This window comes from Schistocerca gregaria, chromosome 2 (genome assembly GCF_023897955.1).
Source record: "Schistocerca gregaria isolate iqSchGreg1 chromosome 2, iqSchGreg1.2, whole genome shotgun sequence".
NCBI lineage: Eukaryota > Metazoa > Arthropoda > Insecta > Orthoptera > Acrididae > Schistocerca > Schistocerca gregaria.
The window spans coordinates 144,108,153-144,128,606 of NC_064921.1; the positions used below are offsets into that span (position 1 = coordinate 144,108,153).

Genomic DNA, 20,454 nt, shown 5'->3' on the forward strand with positions numbered 1-20,454 from the left:
TCAAAACAGTAATACTTTCCATCTATATAATCTAAAATTGTTCCCTGCTATTTATTTTACTACTTACATATTGTGGTTTCCAGTTCTAACATAATCCCTTACTCGATATACTGAGGCATTGCGACACATTTCTCTAAGGTCTGAACCAGAGAAATTTTCTGTTAATTTGGCAAGCAGATTGTAATTTACATCATCTGCTGTGGGTTCATTACTCAATATAAGCCTCAGTATCTCTCTCCTTTGTGTGGGTGTCTGGAAAAGCAAACATTAAAAAAGGAAAATGTATAAAGCTTCATCTGTGTTCAAAATACAGAAAAACTGTAAGATGTTTAGCACTACCTTAAATTCTCACTTTCAATGTATACGATGTGCACATGACGGAGCATGTGCCAACACCCACAATATCATGCAGCTCAAAAAACTAATTTCCCAAATAATTTTTGGAATCAAAAGTGTCGAAAAGATATGAAGAGAAAGAAAAATGATAGAACATTTCAAGTTTCGTATCATCTGTGCTTTGTGCAGTTTAGGTGGTCCAACAGTACCACAGGAGGCTTTATAGCAGAACATACATGACCTACATACTATCCATGAACATACTCCCATTGTACTTCTGTGAAAGTTTTTTTTAACTTAACACACAATGTCAATAGTAGGATGCAATTAATTTTACCTACTGTGTGTGTGTGTGTGTGTGTGTGTGTGTGTGTGTGTGTGTGTGGAATAGGAGTGTCAATGTTTATGCTTGATGGCATGGATTGTCAGACACATTTACAATATACATTTATGTGAAGTCATTTACATAAACCCACAAATAATTAAGAATGTTTGCCTAGTTTAAAAGGAACTTTTCCATCAATTTAACAGCACAGCAGCAAGAATATGACAGACCACTTATGAATAGGGTTAATCAAAAAATGGGAGGAGGTTAAAGGGGGCTGGAAATATGAGGTCTGTTCAAAAAATTCCAGAACATTTGCAATTTCGCGCCAATAGTGTGATGCAGCGAAATGCTATTAGCATCCTCGCACAACCCTGTGTTTAATGTGTAACGGCCAGAAGTTTCATTGTTCTATGTCAGTTATTGCTCAGTGCTGTACAGAGTTTAACATTGGGTCACACATTTTGCGAATTTCGAGATAGTGGAGTTAAGAGGAGTACCACATCTGCGTGAAACTCAAGGCAACTTTACAGAGACATGACAAATGATGCAGGAAGCCTACAGTGATAAGTGCTTAACTTGTACTCAATGTTACAAATGGTTCACATGGTTTCAAAATTGCTGGGTGGCAGTTAAAGGTGACGCTCATTCAGAATGTCCTTTGACATCTACAAATGACACTTGTCGGAAACAACGAAATTGTGTGTGTCCATCTAAGACTGACTGTCTTAGAGATTGTGGAAGAACGTAATAATTCTGTTGGATCATGTCAGGAAATCCTGACACAGCATCTTGGAATGCATCATGTTGCCACCAACTTCATCCTATAGCTCACAGGTCAAGGCCAGAAACAACTAAGCCTCACAATCTGAACAGCTTTACATTGCTCAAATGAGAACAAGATGTTCCTTAAGCGAATCCTAACCGTTTTTGAGACATGGGGCTACAGTTATAATGCTGAGACCAAAATTCAATCATCACAAGGGGTCAGGAAAGGTTCTCCAAGACCAAAAATGAGCTCATCAAGTCAGGCCAAATGTCAAAGCCATGCTGATAGTTTTCTTTGACTTTGAAGTATTAGTTCATCATGAATCCATGCCTCAGGGACAAATTGTTAATCAATGGTACTATACACACATGCATCCCAGCTGATGCGTGACTATTGCACAAAAAATGAAATCACTGTGCTGCCTTATCATCCACACTCTAGAGACCTGGTCCCTGTGTACTTTTTATTTCCACAGTTGAAAAAACCACTGAAACGACAAAGATTTGCAATGACAGACAAGATAAAAATTCATAGACAGTATGTCATGCGATCCAGCAAGAGGAGTATCAAGACTACTTCTGGAAGTGGAAACTGCATTGGGAGCGGTATCAATTGTGGAAAAGGGTATTTCGAAGGGTAACAAGCAACGTAAGTAGAAGGTAAGCTTAGAAATTTTTTTTGTCAAAGTTCCAGAATTTTTTGAACAGACTGTAATACACCTGTGGCAAGGCACTATCATGTTGGGAGTAAAAATGAATTTGCCTTGACTGCAATTAAATGATCAACTGAATGATTACCTCATTCACCAGATACAAATGCAAGTATGCAGAAACATGTGCTTTAGGTACATTTTCATCAATCGGTGCAAACGCAATTTTGTCAAAAGACCAATGTCCCAAGGCACTTTCCAGGAAATTGGAAACTTTTCGGTGTCAAGGTGCTATAATGAAGTGAGTGCATGACAGGATTTCAAGAAAATATTGTCAATCTGACCACAGAAACCCAACTTTTTTTTTAGGCTGTTCTCAGCTAACAATCAACTAGTAGCAAGCTACTTCTGAATAAAGATACATGACCACCACCAAGAAACCAAATTTTTCATACCACAAGAAAACTGACAAAACAGATGAATGTATTGTTCCAATCAATCCTTAGTGCCACCTTATTACACACTACAAGCTGTCTTTTTCGTAAGTCCTGAACAAGCATCGCACACTATAAAAATATTTCTTCACTGACAAGCAATTTTTTTATAAACATTGCAGAGAACATTTTCACTACAACTGACAATTATATATTATCCAAACATTCTAAAATCATCCAAAATAACCTCTTTCTAAAATAACTTTTACATATGCAAGCACATGCAGTAAAACAAAAATATCTTCTAACACGTTCTGGTAATTACAGTTAGGATTATATCCAGAAGAAAAAAAATCAAGTTACAATTTTCTGGTTAGAATGTTTTATTTGTGCAATAGACTAAACTTTTCTTTCGTGACTACATTACAGGCACTAGCTTTCATTTGCCTATTTTCTACAATACTTATTCAGGAAAGTCTGGGCAAGTGAGATTTCAAACAACTAGGAACTTCCTTCTCACTTCTAGAGCTTTACCTTAAAACAGTGCTAGATATATGTCACTTATAGAGGTTCAAGAGAAGAGAACAGGAGAGGAGAAACGATTTATAATGTAATTGTCCATATAATTTGTTATGTGCAATCATGTACTAAAAATGATGCTTTTAATTATTCAGTTTGGTATTTTGAATGCAGCTCATACAAGTTATCAAAAACTGATTGGTAGTTGCAGGAAGGAGAAAAAAAGTGCAAAGACTCAACACTCAGCTATTCTCATTTAATCAGTCTGTATCCTAGACCATTGGTACCATGTGGAGAAATAACCCCCATGTATTTACCTGGCCTAATATGCACAGAAAACCTAGCTTTTACTATGGGACATACAATCAAAGTTTCCATTTATTTAATTTCTGAAATGTACAAAAATATTTCTGTACATCCAGATAAAATGACTAAGTGAAGTGAGCATTATCCACATTTCATGGAACTGACTTAATTCATAATGTGATTTATTTTCATTGGCTTCTGAGAAGTCCAAGGGTCCAACAGTGCAGCATCCAGTAATGCCTGCTGACAGATGCCACAGCACTCCATTCTGATAGAAAACTGCTTTATAGTTTGTCTCTAAAGTATCATACAAATGTGAAATCCAAACACAGTATAGACCACTTTTAAGTGTTACAGACTGATTATTTTAATTAGATCCAAACACATGTTAATTTTTGTGAAATGTTTGAAATTTTCCAGTCCATGGACAACCAATAAACTCTTAATACTCTTAACATGTAGGCTTTCACAGCTGGTGTCTTAATTAAAACTTTCTGACTAAGATTCCATGGTCGAACAGTACAAATTCTTCCTCCAGACACTTCGTTGCCAACTGCGGGCAATATCTTCCTAGGTGTGTCAATGACTGGCTGTTGGGCCATAGAAGTCTTATTTATATGGAGTGCATACAAGGCACCACCACTCATCACATGCTGTCAACAGTAAAACTGACTAATATCAATACTCTCAATCGAAGGCAATCTATTGTCACATCATTGGTATGAAGTCGATCACCATATCTCATCTAACTTTAAACCACCTTTTCTGTAAAAATTATTGTGGTGTTTATAAATCTATATGGGTTTTTTGTACATATATGCACAATATTTCAATGTCTTAGCTAGCACGCTTGTCTCAAATTTTATTTCTTGATCACTGTCTTCAAAAACATGTTCCACTATAGCCAATTTGTCTGTGTCCCAGAGGGACAAGAATATTATCATATTTACTGCTGATAAGGGTAATGCTACCATTGTTTTACAGAGTGAAGACTACTACAGGAAGATCAGTGACCATTTTGATCCTATCACTTACAAAAAGTTGAAAAGGATCCTGCAACGAAAATGTTAACAGCTACCAATTGTTTAATAAGAAAGTCTTCCACTCCTACAGAGGATAAAATATATCTCTGCAAAACGGAAGTTTACTCTCCTAGTTTATATGGGCTGTCTAAGGTTCATAAAGCTAATGTCCTACTGGACCGATAGTGAGTGCTACTGGATCCCTTACTCAGGAGTTCGCTAGATATCTAAGCCTCCTTGTTACAACCGTGTATCGGAAAAACTGATCATCATATTGAAACTTCTATGTACTTTATCGAAAAATTGACGAGTCTTACTGTTAGCCCAAGTCGTATCAGTTAATGTGGTATTCTTGTTCACTATGGTTCTGATTAGTGAAGCTAAATCTTATACAGCTGATATTTTAGCTTTCTTTCCACATTGCCCATCCACAACTTTTTTTCAGTACAATGAGTTCTATGAACAAACTAAGTCCAGCTGCTACTAATCTTTTTACACAATGGTTTGAACAGCAGGCACTGCAGTCAGCCAATAAATGTCCTTCAAGTATTGATATGTTTTGTTTTGGGGCACAAAAATAACTGGGGTCATACACACCCAAGTCAGAACTATAGAACACAAAGACAGATGAGTTAAATGACTATACATCAATCACAATTGATATAAGAGAAGACAGCTAAAAATAGGGACATGGAGAGAGGGCTACAAAAGACACCATATAGAAACAGGTCAAAAACTAAAAATTACATGGCCTTTGCCATATTACTTTGATGGATAAAAGTAAAATACAGTAGACAGTATGTGCGTCATTTGCTAAAATGGCTGATAACAGATGGCAAACCCAAGTGGGAACATGAACAGTCAAAAAATGGGCATTCGGTCAGGAAGTGGTGGACAGTTAAACCTTTGGCACTAGTTAAAATGACTCCTCCCTGCAGGAGGACAGAGGTGGTCATCCAAGCTGCTGGGAGGGGCTTAATAACCTGGAGCTTATTCCAATGAAGACAGGACAAATGGTGATGCCAAAGGAACACTACCTCCTGACAGACAGCAACAGAGATCATTGGAGCAAATATAGGCACGAGTGGGCTAAGATAAGAGGACTGCAGCCTTGGCAGCAGCATCAGCTGTCATTTCCTGGGAGACCAACAAGAACAAGAACCCACAAACATCACAGTGGCTGAACCAAGACTGAGCAAGTGACAGTTTTCCTGGACCCGCTGCACTAAGGGATGGGCAGTGTACAGCACACAGACTTTGAAGAGTGGTTAGAGTGTGAGCAGACAAAACAATCGAAAAGTCGACCGCTGGATGTATTCTGTGGCCTGATACAGGGCAAAGAGCTTGGCTATAAATACTGAGCAGTGTGCCGGAAGGCAATATCGAAAGACGTGGGTGCCAATGACGAAAGCGCACCTGACACTGCAGTCAGTACAAGAGTCACCAGTGTACACAAAGGTACTATCACGAAGTTCCATGCGAATGTCATGAAACTGAAGGCGATAGAGCAAGACTGGAGCAGTGTCCTTAGGAAGCAAATGAAGGCCAAGGTTAACACAGAGCACTGCACAAAGCAAAGGCAGTGAAGGGTTCACACTCATTAGAAAAGCGGCAGGTAGTGTGAAGTTAAGCCACCAGAGCAAGTGCCGAAAGCGGACTCTAGGAAATAGCACAGAAGAGGGAAGTTCCCATACTGGTGATAGAAGGAATCATCCTTCGATAGGATAAGAGGCATAGGATGGGTGGCCACTCACGGCAGACAAATGGCATATCTACTGAGGAGAAAGTCACGGCAGCAGGACAGTGGTAGTTCGGCAGCTTCATTAGACACACTCAACCGGGCTAGTGCAAAAGGCGACAGTGGCCAAATGGATGCCACATTCGGGAAATGTGTCTTCTGCCCAGATGCGGTTGTAGGTGTTAAGTAGAACATGCTTATCCACAAGAGAACAGTGCTGCAAGATCTGAATGTGGACAGCATCTGGCCTTGGGGTAGATGATCAGGATGAACAGAATGATCTAGCTCCTTCATAGCAAAGGCGGCACTGTAGCACTCACGATTCTGAGAAAAGAAGGTATCACCCAGGCCGCCTCCACTCATTTCCAATGGAGGAAGTCATAGTGCGAAGAGCTCTAAATTTCCGTAAAATGGCAGCCCACGGTGTTGGAGATAGCAGTAGGGTTCACAATGACATTGTCTGCTACCGTCAGGCAGAAATTGGCAAATGGATTTTGGTCCCAGAGTGGCACTGGACGTTTGCCCACACAACAGACGAAGGGATTGAACTGTTAAAAGAGCTAGTGAATGAAATCCAGCTAGCATGTTTGCTATCCTGAAGAACGCAACAACACTTTGCACGCATCTATTTATAATGAATGCAGTTTGCCATCGTAGGACAACAGTTAAAAACGTGGAGAGCATGTCTCCATTTGCAAATTGCATCACAGTGTGCTTCAGTCCACTTAGGGACTGGGACATGGAGTGGTAAAGAGGGAGTGCGAGGAATGCAACATTCTGCAGAAGCAAAGATAACATTTGAGAAATATTCTGCCTGGTCATCATAATTGGGGAAACTTTTTCTTTGAAGGTCGCAAGGGAGGTGTAAAGCTGCCAGTCAGCCATAGTAAGCTGTGGTTTGGGTGTGCACGTGGATGGGGTAGGAATCATCAAATGAATAGCACATGGGAAATGGTCGCTCAATTAGGTGTCAAAGATGGACCACTCAAGATGATGGGCAAGCTGGGCAGTGCAGAAGGATAGGCCCAAATGGGAATAAGTGTGTGAGGAGTCTGAAAGGAATGAGGGTGCTCCATTTTAAAGCAGAGGAGGATGAGTTGATTAAGATCAGCAAAGAGGGCACCTCTCTCACGGGTTCTGGGAGAACCCCAAAGGGGATGATGTGCATTTAAGTCAAAGAGTACCAAAAATGGGGGAGGTGGCTGCCCAATAACCTGAAGGAAGTCTGCCCTGGTGTCACTGAATGACAGAGGGACATTAATGGTACATAGGGAAAAGTCAGGAAAAAGTGAACTGCAACAGCTTGAAGATGGGTAGTCATGAAGATGGGTTAACTATGATCATCCCATATGAGCAGCATGATGCCCCCATGAGATGGAATGTGGACTTCTGAGGGCAGGTCAAAATGAACCAGGAAGAAATGTGGAAGCTCAAAGTGGTTGTGACGATGCAATTTTGTTTCCAGAAGGCAGAATGCAAGGCGACGCTGCAATGCTGAAAGCAGCTGTAAATCCTCTTTGTGGGACCGAAGGACATGAATGTTCCATAAGAGGGGAGTCATGATGATGAAATGAAAGGGTGTCACCTCAGCAGCTGCCCAGTGACAGCATGTGAAGATTTGCTGCTACAGGCCACAGAAGGATGAGGATGCTGGTCCATGAGGTCCACACAAGAATCGGCTTGTTTGGGCTGTTGCTCTATGGAGTCCAACACAGAAAAATGGTTGGTGGTGTGCACTAGCGACACTGGGGCTGGTCAGACTAAGGTACAACGTGGCTACACCGTCTAAGAGGATCTTCGAATCAGTGAGGGAGAAGACCGTTTGCCTTGCCTTATTAAGACTTCTTCAGGCCTTTTCAGTTAGCAGAGGAAGATTCAAGTGGTTCCAGAATGAGATTTTCACTCTGCAGCGGAGTGTGCGCTGATATGAAACTTCCTGGCAGATTAAAACTGTGTGCCCGACCGAGACTCGAACTCGGGACCTTTGCCTTTCGCGGGCAAGTGCTCTACCATCTGAGCTACCGAAGCACGACTCACGCCCGGTACTCACAGCCTTACTTCTGCCAGTATTCGATTCAAGTGGTGTTTGGCTGGAGGGACATAGGAAGTCTTTACAGGTGTGTTCTGTCCTCTCCACCCTACCGGTTGTGTAGCTGGTGGCTTCATCCCTTGAGGCGAGATTTCGTGACTTCAGAGTTGAATTTGAGGTCGCACGTCTGCATAGTCATGTCCTTCATGGAGCAAGAGGTAACAAGAGCAGAACTAAGTGCCAGATGGGAGAACGCAGGGTTTGTGATTAGCCAATAACTTGCAAGCAGCTGGGTAAGGCACTTTTTCCTTTACCCAGATTTCCTGGAACAATCCCAAGAGGTGGCATGGCTGCCACTGCAGTTGATACAACAGGGACAGGTAATCACCCTCATGCATATCCTTACCACAGGTTACACATTTGGCTGGGTGTCGACAAGATGTTCTAGTGTAGTTGAAGCAATGACACTGGGAGCAGAGCATCAAGTTTGGAATGTACAGTCTGACAGTGGTAATTTCATAGCCTGCTTTGATCTTTGACAGAAAAACCTTCTATTACAGGTGAGAAAATGAGTGCAGGTGGGCACTAAGAAAGAATCTTACATTTTTCATCACCCAATGGACAGCAATGACACCCTGATCAGAGAGGTAAGATTGGATTTCAGCCTTAGTTGGACCATTGAGCAGCCTAGTGGAAATAATATCAAAGGAAGAATTCAGAGTTCTATGGGCCTTGGCACAAAGAGGACAGCGGTAGAGAAGAGAGGTGACAAGCATTAGTGCTTGATAATTAGAAGTAGTCTCCAGAAGCAAAGTACCATTCTGTAAATGAGAGTAGTATTTCAGACAGCTGGCAATGGCATCAACACCTTTCTGAATAATAAACAGATTTACCGTTGTGAAGGACTGACCGTCTTCAGTACTTGAAACCATGAGCAACTGGGCTGCAGCTAGAAGGGTCTGAATCAGCCTCATTCTGTTTACATTTCATAGGCGCTGATTGTGAAGGTGATTGGCTGATTGAGAGAAAATTCCCCATGACCACCAGCATCTCCAATGGTGTGCTCCTTCCAACTGGGGGCCCCCCTTCACAAGGAGGCACACCTGCCTTAGGTCACATCTCGTGTCACATCTCGTGTCACATCTCGTGTCACATCTCGTGTCACATCTCGTGTCACATCTCGTGTCACATCTCGTGTCACATCTCGTGTCACATCTCGTGTCACATCTCGTGTCACATCTCGTGTCACATCTCGTGTCACATCTCGTGTCACATCTCGTGTCACATCTCATGTCACATCTCATGTCACATCTCATGTCACATCTCATGTCACATCTCATGTCACATCTCATGTCACATCTCATGTCACATCTCATGTCACATCTCATGTCACATCTCATGTCACATCTCATGTCACATCTCATGTCACATCTCATGTCACATCTCATGTCACATCTCATGTCACATCTCCCAAACACCTGACAGAGGGACCACTCAGCAATTTGGGAAGGTAGCAGCTCTGGCAATCATCCCTCCCTGGGCCTGGCCTGTACCAGGTGGTACAAGTGAACCCTACCTGTTGATCCAGAGCTGGGAACTATGCGTTACCCAGTCACCTGTTATGTGTCAGACACATGGGCTGGCATCAGGGGCACATAGGGAGGAAGAAGAAAAAGAGGAAACTCAAACACCGAAGTGGAGGAACATGGAAGAAGGGAAACAAAGAAAGTAAAGGGGGACAAAAAACAGTGGGGAGACAATTCTTATGTCAGTGACAATGTGGAACTTTCCCAAAAACACCCCAGACATGTTCCCAAGGGAGGGAAAAAAGAATAGCAAGAGGATAGAGATGCAGTGTGGAAGGGAAAAGATGCTGCAAAGGCTGGACTCCCTTGGTAGCCACACATGAACCCACCAAATAGTGGTGAATCCCTTGGGGGCGGTATCAATATGTGGACGACACTTTTGTGATATGGGATCATGGTGAAGAGGAACTGAATGGTTTCTTGATGCGTTTAAGTATTATTAATTCAAAGATACAATTTGCTATGGAGACAGATTAAAGGTTAGCTAATTTTTTTTGGATGTTTCAGTAATCAAACACAAAGATGGGACTTTATGCCATCAAAATACACATACCAATTGTTACCTTCATAAGGATTCCAATCATCCCAAACAGAAAAGAGGTGTTATTAGAACATTGGTGGACAGGGCTAGTAAAATTTATGAGCCAGTTTATTTGCAAGAGGAACAAAATCATTTGTGAACAGCTTTTACAAAAAAATGGATATGCTGATAATGAGATAGAGCACTTCATACCAGAAGAAAAGAATCCAAAAACATGCAGCAGCAGCAGCAGCAGCAGCAGCAGCAATCTTTAGACCCAGCAAGATGATCAGTGAATGTTTAAGATCGGAGAAAGATGCAAGACACCCTTTAGCAGCCCCTGGGGTGTATAAAATTACATGCAGTAACGTTAAGGTTCACATTGAGACAATAAAAAGCAGTGATAATGCCCACTTAACCAAACACGCAAGGAACTGTCATCGGGGACACATTGACATATCAGTTACGGCCCAACATGTTTTTGAAGACTGTGAAATAAAATTAAGGGAGACAAGTGCGCAAAGACAATGCATTATTATGCACGTATGTACAGAGAAGCCACAGAGATTTATAAATACCACAATAATTTTAACAGTAAAGGAGGCGGCTTAAAGTTACGTAAGATATGGTGGTAGACTTTGTACCAACAATGTGACTACCACCTTTGATTGAGAGTAATGACAGCTTTACTGTCGACAGCAGGTGACGAGTAGTAGCAGCATCCTCTATGCACACACTATAAATGAGACCTCGACAGCCCAGCAGCCAGTAGTTGACTCACCTTGGAAGATGTCGCCCACATCTGGCAACGAAACGTCAGGAAAAATAATTTCTGCTACTCAACCAAGGCCTCATTAAAATACTTTTTTCACTTAAGGGGAAGACATTTTAACAGCAAAGTTACTGTTTATTTGCTGGCTGAGTAGTTTCGGGCTGTGCCCATTTCCACAAACCACATTTGTATTTAAGGTGGCATTGGTGTTTTAAATTCTATTTATGTCATCACATCTAGATGTATCTCATTTCTGTGTTACAAGTTGTCATACAGGTAGTTACACTTTACAGTATTATGTTAGTTTATTTGCATAATATGTTTTTCTTAAATGTAGTATATTCACTGGCCAGCATGATTTGGTCCATGTGATTGTATACATAGTAGAAAATTTGTCAGTATGGAAGAATTATAGTAACACCTATGACAAATAATCCATTGTGACAGTGTAATCGAATGAAAGAAAAAATTCTCCCTTGTGTATACAATAATGTTTCACATGGATCACATCATGCTAGATAATGAAGGTACCACAATTAAGAAAAATATATATTATTCATAACATAATACTACAAAGTGTAACTACATTTGCAACATCTTTTAACACAGACCTCAGTAAAGTCTAAGTGTGATGACAAATATAGCTGGCCACATCAACCTAATCCAAAGTGCAAATGGTTGTAAAAATGGGCAAAGCCCGAAACTAATCAGCCAGTTAATGAACAGCAGCTTTGGTGTTAAAGTGTCTTTCCTTCATTATCTGATCCCAGAGCAGTTTATACATTTTGAAGGAAGCGTACAAGAACTGCCCAACTTATGAGCTGAGCCTCCATAATTGCCACACGTAGCCCTCCCATTACATCCCATAGCGGTACGGCCAGATCTGACATTTGTAGCATACCATTTGATTAGAAACAAACGGGTGAACCGTAAGATGGATACAGACTGCCAGGATATGTTCAGGTAATTCTGTAGAACGAAACATTAGAATAAATGTTACTGATCTTTCCAATTTGCCATTGACACTTTTCAAATAGGTCTGCATTTCCATGGCATTCATATTTTTCCATTCTTTATGAAACTCCTTGAGATCCACCTCCGTTAGACTGGAGCAGGTAACCACACCCTTACTAGAGTTAAGGATGCTATGCAACTCAAACTCTACCAGGTAGTCACCTAAGGTCTTACATCCCACGAGCTTAGATATTTGGCTTGAATTAGCAGTTTCTACTAGAAGTGTTCATTACAAACTCATCTGACACTTTTTAGAGACTCAGCAATACTTTGTGATATAGAAAGGGGATACCTTCTCGAAGGTTTCCATGTTCGATTGAGTCCAAAAGTGTTATGGTGCACTAAATGAAGTAGTGAAGACAGCAGAAGATCAAGTAGGTAAAAAGGCCAGGGCTAATAGAAATCCTTGGTTAACATAAGAGATATTCAATTTAATTGATGAAAGGAGAAAATATGAAAATGCAGTAAATGAAGCAGGCAAAAAGGAGATCGACAGGAAGTGCAAAATGGCTAAGAAGGGATGGCTAGAGGACAAATGTAAGGATGTAGAGGCTTATCTCACTAGGGGGTAAGATAAATCCTGCCTACAGGAAAATTAAAGAGACCTTTGGAGAAAGAAGAACCAATTGCATGAATATCAAAAGCTTTGATGGAAACCCAGTTCCAAGCAAAGAAGGAAAAGCAGAAAGGTGGAAGGAGTATATAGAGGGTCTATACAAGGGTGATGTACTTGAGCACAATATTATGGAAATGGAAGAGGATGTAGATGAAGACAAAATGGGAGATAAGATACTGCGTGAAGAGTTTGACAGAGCAATGAAAGGCCTGAGTCGAAACAAGGCCCCGGGTGCAGACAACATTCCATTATAACTAATGACGGCCTTGGGAGAGCCAGTCCTGACAAAACTCTACCATCTGGTGAGCAAGATGTATGAGACAGGCGAAATACCCCCAGACTTCAAGAAGAATATAGTAATTCCAATCCCAAAGAAAGCAGCTGTTGACAGCTGTGAAAATTACCGAACTATCAGTTTAGTAAGTCACAGCTGCAAAATACTAATGCCAATTATTTACAGACTAATGAAAAAACTGGTAGAAGTGGACCTTGGGGAAGATCAGTTTGGATTCCGCAGAAATGTTGGAACAAGAGAGGCAATAATGACCCTACGACTTATCTTAGAAGAAAGATTAAGAAAAGGCAAACCTAGGTTTCTAGCATTTGTAGACTTAGAGAAAGCTTTTGACAATGTTGACTGGAATACTCTCTTTCAAATTCTGAAGGTGGCAGGGGTGAAATACAGGGAGCGTAAGGCTATTTACAATTTGTACAGAAACCAGATGGCAGTTATAAGAGTTGAGGGGCATAAAAGGGAAGCAGTGGTTGGGAAGGGAGTGAGGCAGGGTTGTTGTCTCTCCCCCAATGTTATTCAATCTGTGTATTGAGCAAGCAGTGAAGGAAACAAAAGAAAAATTCGGGGTAGGTATTAAAATCCATGGAGAAGAAATAAAAACTTTGAGACTCACCGATGACATCGTAATTCTGTCAGAGACAGCAAAGGACTTGGAAGAGCAGTTGAATGGAATGGATAGTGTCTTGAAAGGAGGATATAAGATGAACATCAACAAAAGCAAAACGAAGATAATGGAATGTAGTCGAATTAAGTCGGGTGATGCTGAGGGAATTAGATTAGGAAATGAGACACTTAAAGTAGTAAAGGAGTTTTGCTATTTAGGGAGTAAAATAACTGAGGATGGTCGAAGTAGAGAGGATATAAAATGTAGACTGGCAATGGCAATGAAAGCGTTTCTGAAGAAGAGAAGTTTGTAAACATCAAGTATAGATTTAAGTGTCAGGAAGTCATTTCTGAAAGTATTTGTATGGAGTGTAGCCATGTATGGAAGTGAAACATGGACGATAAATAGTTTGGACAAGAAGAGAATAGAAGCTTTCGAAATGTGGTGCTACAGAAGAATGCTGAAGATTAGATGGGTAGGTCACATAACTAATGAGGAGGTATTGAATAGAATTGGGGAGAAAAGGAGTTTGTGGCACAACTTGACAAAAAGAAGGGACCAGTTGGTAGGACAGGTTTTGAGGCATCAAGGGATCACAAATTTAGCATTGGAGGGCAGCGTGGAGGGTAAAAATCGTAGAGGGAGACCAAGAGATGAATACACTGAGCAGATTCAGAAGGATGTCGGTTGCAGTAGGTACTGGGAGATGGAGAAACTTGCACATGATAGAGTAGCATGGAGAGCTGCATCAAACCAGTCTCAGGACTGAAGACCACAACAACAACAATGCCCTATTACTATGATTCCGAGACATTTTCGGGAGGACCGACCAACCGAGCTCGAGATGCTGGTGAAACAACTATCAACCCAGGCAGAGACCTGCATTCCTGAGCAAGCCTTATACAACTGGGGAGTGGCAGGTGCCCCAGAGGTTGCCCACTAGAGACTGTTCTGCCACAACAGCATTCACCTGATAAGCACATAGCACACCTTGAGGTTGAGATTTTTTTTAGAGATGTGTACCTTCCTTGTAGTCCAGGTAGTGAAGCCAAGACTCCCAGTCTCCAAAACACCCATTATTCCACTGCTGTGCTGCACGGTGGTCACTGAAGCATGCCCAGAGCTTATGGTGACAGGCCTGGCAGCACTTCCCAGTCCCCAGCTCAGTAACCCCAGGGTCACCAAACCCATACTCAGAAACAAATGCCGGACCCCTGATGGGAGTACTGTAAGTTTGGATAAGACCAGGCAGCGAGGTCATCAGTCTTATCGGATTAAGGAAGGATGGGGAAGGAAGTTGGCCGTGCCCTTTCAGAGGAACCATCCCGGCATTTGCCTGGAGTGATGTAGGGAAATCACTGAAAACCTAAATCAGGATGGCTGGTCACGGGAGTAAACCGTCGTCCTTCCGAATGAGAGTCCAGTGTCTAACCACTGTGCCACCTCTCTCGGTAGTACTGTAAGTGCCGAATGGTAGAATGCAGAGTGAGCTTCAAACTAAGAACATGTGAGTGACTGGGTAAGGCACCTTGTCCTTCACCCGTACCTCCTGGACAGCCCACTCATCGAGATACACAGGACGATCTCAGAGGCGGTGGCAGAAGTGTTCTCCAAAAGCAAAGTGCCATTTTGTAAACCAGAGCAGGGTTTCACATAAGGGTCTTCGAATCTTTTGCCTCATTCCATTTACATTGACTCGTCATGAGAAAACCCCAATGATTGCCAGTGTGTCCAATGTCTCACTCCATCCATCTGGGGCCCTCTCAGACAGGGGCTCACTGAGTGACTGTTCACACGTCAGGTCACACCTCTGAAACACCTGACAGAGGGGCCAATCAAGAATTTATGAAGGTAACAGCTCAGGCAACCACACCTCCCTGGGCGTGGCCTTTACCAGGGTATGTGCAAACCTTACCTGTCAACCCAGGGCTGTGAATTACGCATTACCCAGTCAACCGACAAGTGTCAAGATGCCATGAGCTGGCCTACAGGAGCACACGAGGAGGAGGAGGAGGAGGAGGAGGAAGAGGAAGAGGAAGAGGAAGAGGAGGAGGAGGAGGAGGAAGAGGAGGAGGAGGAGGAGGAGGAGGAGGAGGAGGAAGAGGAAGAGGAAGAGGAGGAAGAGGAGGAAGAGGAGGAGGAAGAAGAGGAGGAGGAGGAAGAAGAGGAGGAACCTTAAATGCCAAAGCAGAGGAAGGGCAGGTGAAAGAACGAAAGAAGAAAAAGGGAACGAAAAACAGTGGAGAAACTGCTGTGATATCAGTGACTGAATACGCAGAACACATTTCCAACAACCACCCAGACATGTTCCCCATGGGAAGGGAAAATAATATCAAGAGGATGGCCATGTAGCACAGAAGGGAAAGATGCTGCAAGGGCTGGGGTCTCATGGTAGCCAAACACAAACTCACCAAAAACTGTTGAGCCCCCTGGGGGATTTGCAAGTGGAACAGGAATGGAAATGACTACTAGCAGTATGGGGTACCTCCACCATGCACCGTAAGGTGGATCAAATAGGCCAAAAGACAAGTCCCAGTAAAAAACCTTGGATAAGGTATTAAATTTGATTGACGAAAGAAGAAAATATAAAAATGTAGAGAAATTAAGTACAAAGAAGGGATACAGACACTTAAAAAATGAGACACACATTTGCAAAAGGGCTATGATCCAACAATTTGAGAATAACCTGCATGTACAGAAGTGACAAGAATAAGGAATATTATTCCGACAAAAAAAAAAATAGAGAATTATGGAAAAAAGACAAACATCTTTATTAACACCAAGAGCACAGATGTGTTTTGTTTGAAATATTACTCATGGAGTTACATTTAATATCCTTCCACCAATAACAACAGAAACCAATCATTTCACTCCATGTAATGCACGAATCAGTCTAAAAACATGACACCTGGTCACTGGATAGACGAACACAAGCAAGCCCACTTAAAGTTGCGTACAGATAAAGTGAATCTCAGTGTCAAATGCAACAATATATAACAGTTTAAGAAGGTACCGATTAAGAAAATTACTACTGCTTTGCTTGATTGCAGAAACATAATTTAAAGTTTTATAGAAGTGCATAGTGTCTGTTCCCTTGAAAAAACAGACAATACACGGATTCCACCATTGTGAAACACTATACGTAAATGGAAGGGGGATCACTGCTGCCCGCTGCAGCGGGACATTAAGCGGAATCGGTGGTGATGAGCAAAACATGTACTGGGCCAAGATTCCAGTCCAGTATACATTTTCACTCGTCACCGCTGATTCCACTTAACGTCCCACTGCAGCTGACAGCAGTGATCCCCTTCCATTTACAGTTTAACGTGTTATCAGATACAAATTGTCAGTGCCACATTATCTATGACAAGCCATTAACTGCCTTTATAATTAATAGAAATTTTTTGCAGTTAAGAATCTAAGCTTGAATTATGTAATAACCATTTTGTGCATTCTCCCAAAAAACGCAGAGCACACAAGAGTCATCACCTGAAAGAATATTTGTCGCCTGATAGCTATTTCAAAATTCTGTTACTACTATGCAATACAGAATTCTGGCCATATTATTATGTGGCAGAATATAATTAACATGAGAGCTTACAAAGAAATGACATGTTGATACCATATAAAACCTTTGTACAGAATCCATCTGACATCTTGTGGGCATCTTAAATTCAATTTTAGCATTACTCTCATGAACAGGCATGGTTACTAAAAAAATATAATGAAAGAATTACTACGGTGAGCACCAGATAAACAGTGACTATCTCAGAAAATGATAACCAAAAGCTGTGAAAGAAACGATCTATCAGTTCAATAAGACAGAGTTGCAAAATGTTAACATGAATTATTTACAGACAAATGGAAAAACTGGTAGAAGCCTGCAGCAGTAAAATACAGGGAGCAAAAGGCTATTTACAATTTGTACAGAAACTAGATGGCAGTAATAAAGGGTTGAAGGGCATAAAAGGGAAGCAGTGGTTGAGAAGGGAGTGAGACAGGGTTGTAGCCTCTCCCCGATGTTATTCAATCTGGATATTCAGCAAGCAGTAAAGGAAACAAAGAAAAAAAAATTGGAGTAGGAATTAAAATCCACAGAGAAGAAAGCCTTTGAGGTTTGCTGATGACATTGCTCAGATGATCATCATTAAAAGCAGAATCAGGATAATGGAATGTAGCTGAATTAAATGAAATGACACTCACAGAATTAGATTAGGAAATGAGGCACTTTACAGTAGTAGATGAGTTTTGCTATTTGAGGAGCAAAATAACTGATGATGGTCGAAGTAGATATGATATAAAATGTAGACTGGCTATGGAAAGGAAGGCATTTCTGAAGAGATTTGTTAACATCGAGTAGAGATCGAGTGTCAGGAAGCCTTTTCTGAAAGTATTCGTATGGAGTGTAGCCATGTATGGAATTTCGACATGGATGATAAATAGCTTAGACAAGAAGAGAATTGAAGCTTTCGATATGTGGTGCTACAGAACGCTGAAGATTAGATGGGTAGATCATATAACTAATGAGGAGGTACTTAAAAGAATTGGGGAGAAGAGGAATTTGTGGCAGAACTTGACTAGAAGATAGGGATCGGTTGGTAGGACACATTCTGAGGCATCAAGGGATTCTAATTTAGTACTGAAGGGAAGTGTCCAGGATAAAAATCTTAGAGGGAGAACAAGAGATGAATACACTAGGACATATGCTGCAATAGTTACTTGGAGATAAAGACACTTGCACAGGTTAGAGTAGTATGGAGAGCAGCACCAAAATAGGCTCAACGATGATCACCACCACCAGAAACTTTACTGCCTGAAGACTGCTGATCAACACACTGAGCAATTCTGATCCAACATCACAGTAACTACCTGGTAACAATTTATAAAATGTACAAAATGTCATTCACTTACAGGCTGCCCAATATGAAACGTTGCTGGCATTCTACGCAGAATAGCTCTATCTAAATCTTCAGGCCTATTTGTGGCTCCCATTACAATAACTGTGCAGTCTGGATTTGTTATGAGGCCATCCCATAACGACATAAATTGCGCTTTCATCATGGCTGTAGCTTCATGGTCATTGGTGTTACGACTTCTCAGAAATGAATCTGGGAAAGAAAACTCAATGTGTTTAAAATATCCATATAAGAATTGTTCAAGGTAACTTTACACAAATTTAATTATTAACTTATTAAATTCTAACTTAGTTTGAAACCTACCAATTTCATCAATAAATATGATACATGGTTGTAACTTTACAGCAAGTGTAAATACAGCAGCTGCAAGTTTCTGACTTTCTCCATACCATTTGTCAGTGAGTATTGAAACATCCAGATTTATGAAGCGAGTGCCAGCTTCACGGGCAGTGGCTTTAGCAATCAATGTCTTCCCACAGCCAGGAGGGCCATGTAACAAAACTCCTACAATTGAAACAAATTTAAGTTTAAGTATGACTTACCAAGATGCTTTTAACACAAACGAAATTTTCATGTAACTGCAATGAAATTTTTGAAGCTTGGATTGGGGAATCAGAACGATTTTTATTTCATTTCTAAAGATACCATACCTGTGGTTAATTTTATAATTCAGCTGCAGATCTGCTCATTACATATTCCATCACAATCAATAAGATCTATAAAAGCACAGTAAATCTAAGGGGCAGATGAGCAGCTTAAATGTATAAATGCATTGCTGCAGTGAATGCTTTTGCTTTTATTAGTAGCATTTTCATAAGTTATTTTGATTATTGGCTTCAGTATATGAACTGATTGGAAGGAAGGAAGATTAAACCTTAATGTCCCACTGACAAATTGAGTAGTGCAAATGTGCTTCATAACATTAGCAATCTACCATTAACAGTTCTTATCAGTTACTGCAGTAAGAACAGTCCACAACAAGTGTCCCAAACTCTGCTATAATACTACTGCTGCTATGGGTTCTCCTCTATCATGGGCCATATGATATACAAATACCACAATAAAAGACTACTGTGACACTCAATTTGTCTGAATACAACTCTATTTCTTCTCGTAGTTGATAAATGAGTCTTCAATGTAATTAGGTCCCTGCAAGAAAATTTATCGATAACGAGATTATGATGGATGATTGATTCATGGGACACAACTGCGTGGTTATCTGTGCCGGTACAAATATCCAATTTTTTCACAATCCAATCTATCCACTGTTATGAACAATGAACACGCACACGCACGCAGTCGGAAGATCCTCAACCCAGCTGGTAATCAAACCCAAGACCCCATCAAAGAGAGACCACATGAATACTTAAATCACCAATATTTAGGAGTAACACTGATCCATGTTTTGAAGCATCTTTATGTTTACAGTCGAAGTAGAATAGCAGAAAGAAGCAGCCATTATAAACTGCATCTGCATGTTGTACTAACATGAATCCCAATTGTAAACATAGCCAATATAAAATATTAGTGAAACCGCCAATACTTTGCAGGTTTTTTTTTTTTTTTTTTTTTTTTTTTTTTAAGATATGTATAGGCACAAGGTATATATCCCTATCTCTCCGTCTCCTCTTTCCTCACCCCCCTATCCCAATACATCATCTCCTCCCTCCATCTCTTCCAGTCACTGCCCACCCTTCCTCCCTTTTCTCTGACCTTTACCTTTAACCATAGTTTATTGTAATTACTTACAAAACCTTGATTGGGAATTTCAGTGCTTAACATAAATGGATTAATCAGTTCTGATCATTGGTATATGATGTGAAAGACCTCTCCTACTGCCAGACCTGTGAGGATAATAGTTTCAATAACAGTGTTTTGTAATTTTAATCTGCAATTGGGGAGAAGCAGAATTTCATACAATTCAGATTCCGTAGTAGTATTCTAACCACAAGTTGATACACCAGGAATATAACTTTCCTGTTTTCTGTTAAAACAACTAACCAC

At 40.9% G+C, this 20,454-nt stretch overlaps 1 protein-coding gene across 4 annotated transcripts in view; it reads right to left on the reverse strand.

The window, feature by feature from the left end:
- The window catches only part of LOC126336553 (outer mitochondrial transmembrane helix translocase), a 67,617-nt gene that overhangs the window by 766 nt on the left and 46,397 nt on the right, over nucleotides 1–20,454 (reverse strand). For 2 of the 4 annotated variants that reach the window (XM_050000402.1, XM_050000401.1), the window contains exons 4-6: nucleotides 18,754–18,954; nucleotides 18,446–18,642; nucleotides 68–252 (exon numbers count right to left, since the gene is read on the reverse strand). In XM_050000402.1, the coding sequence (XP_049856359.1) occupies nucleotides 68–252; nucleotides 18,446–18,642; nucleotides 18,754–18,954 (583 nt within the window). The remainder of the gene's footprint in view (nucleotides 1–67; nucleotides 253–18,445; nucleotides 18,643–18,753; nucleotides 18,955–20,454) is intronic. The other 2 variants (XM_050000403.1, XM_050000404.1) reach the window with 1 other exon arrangement.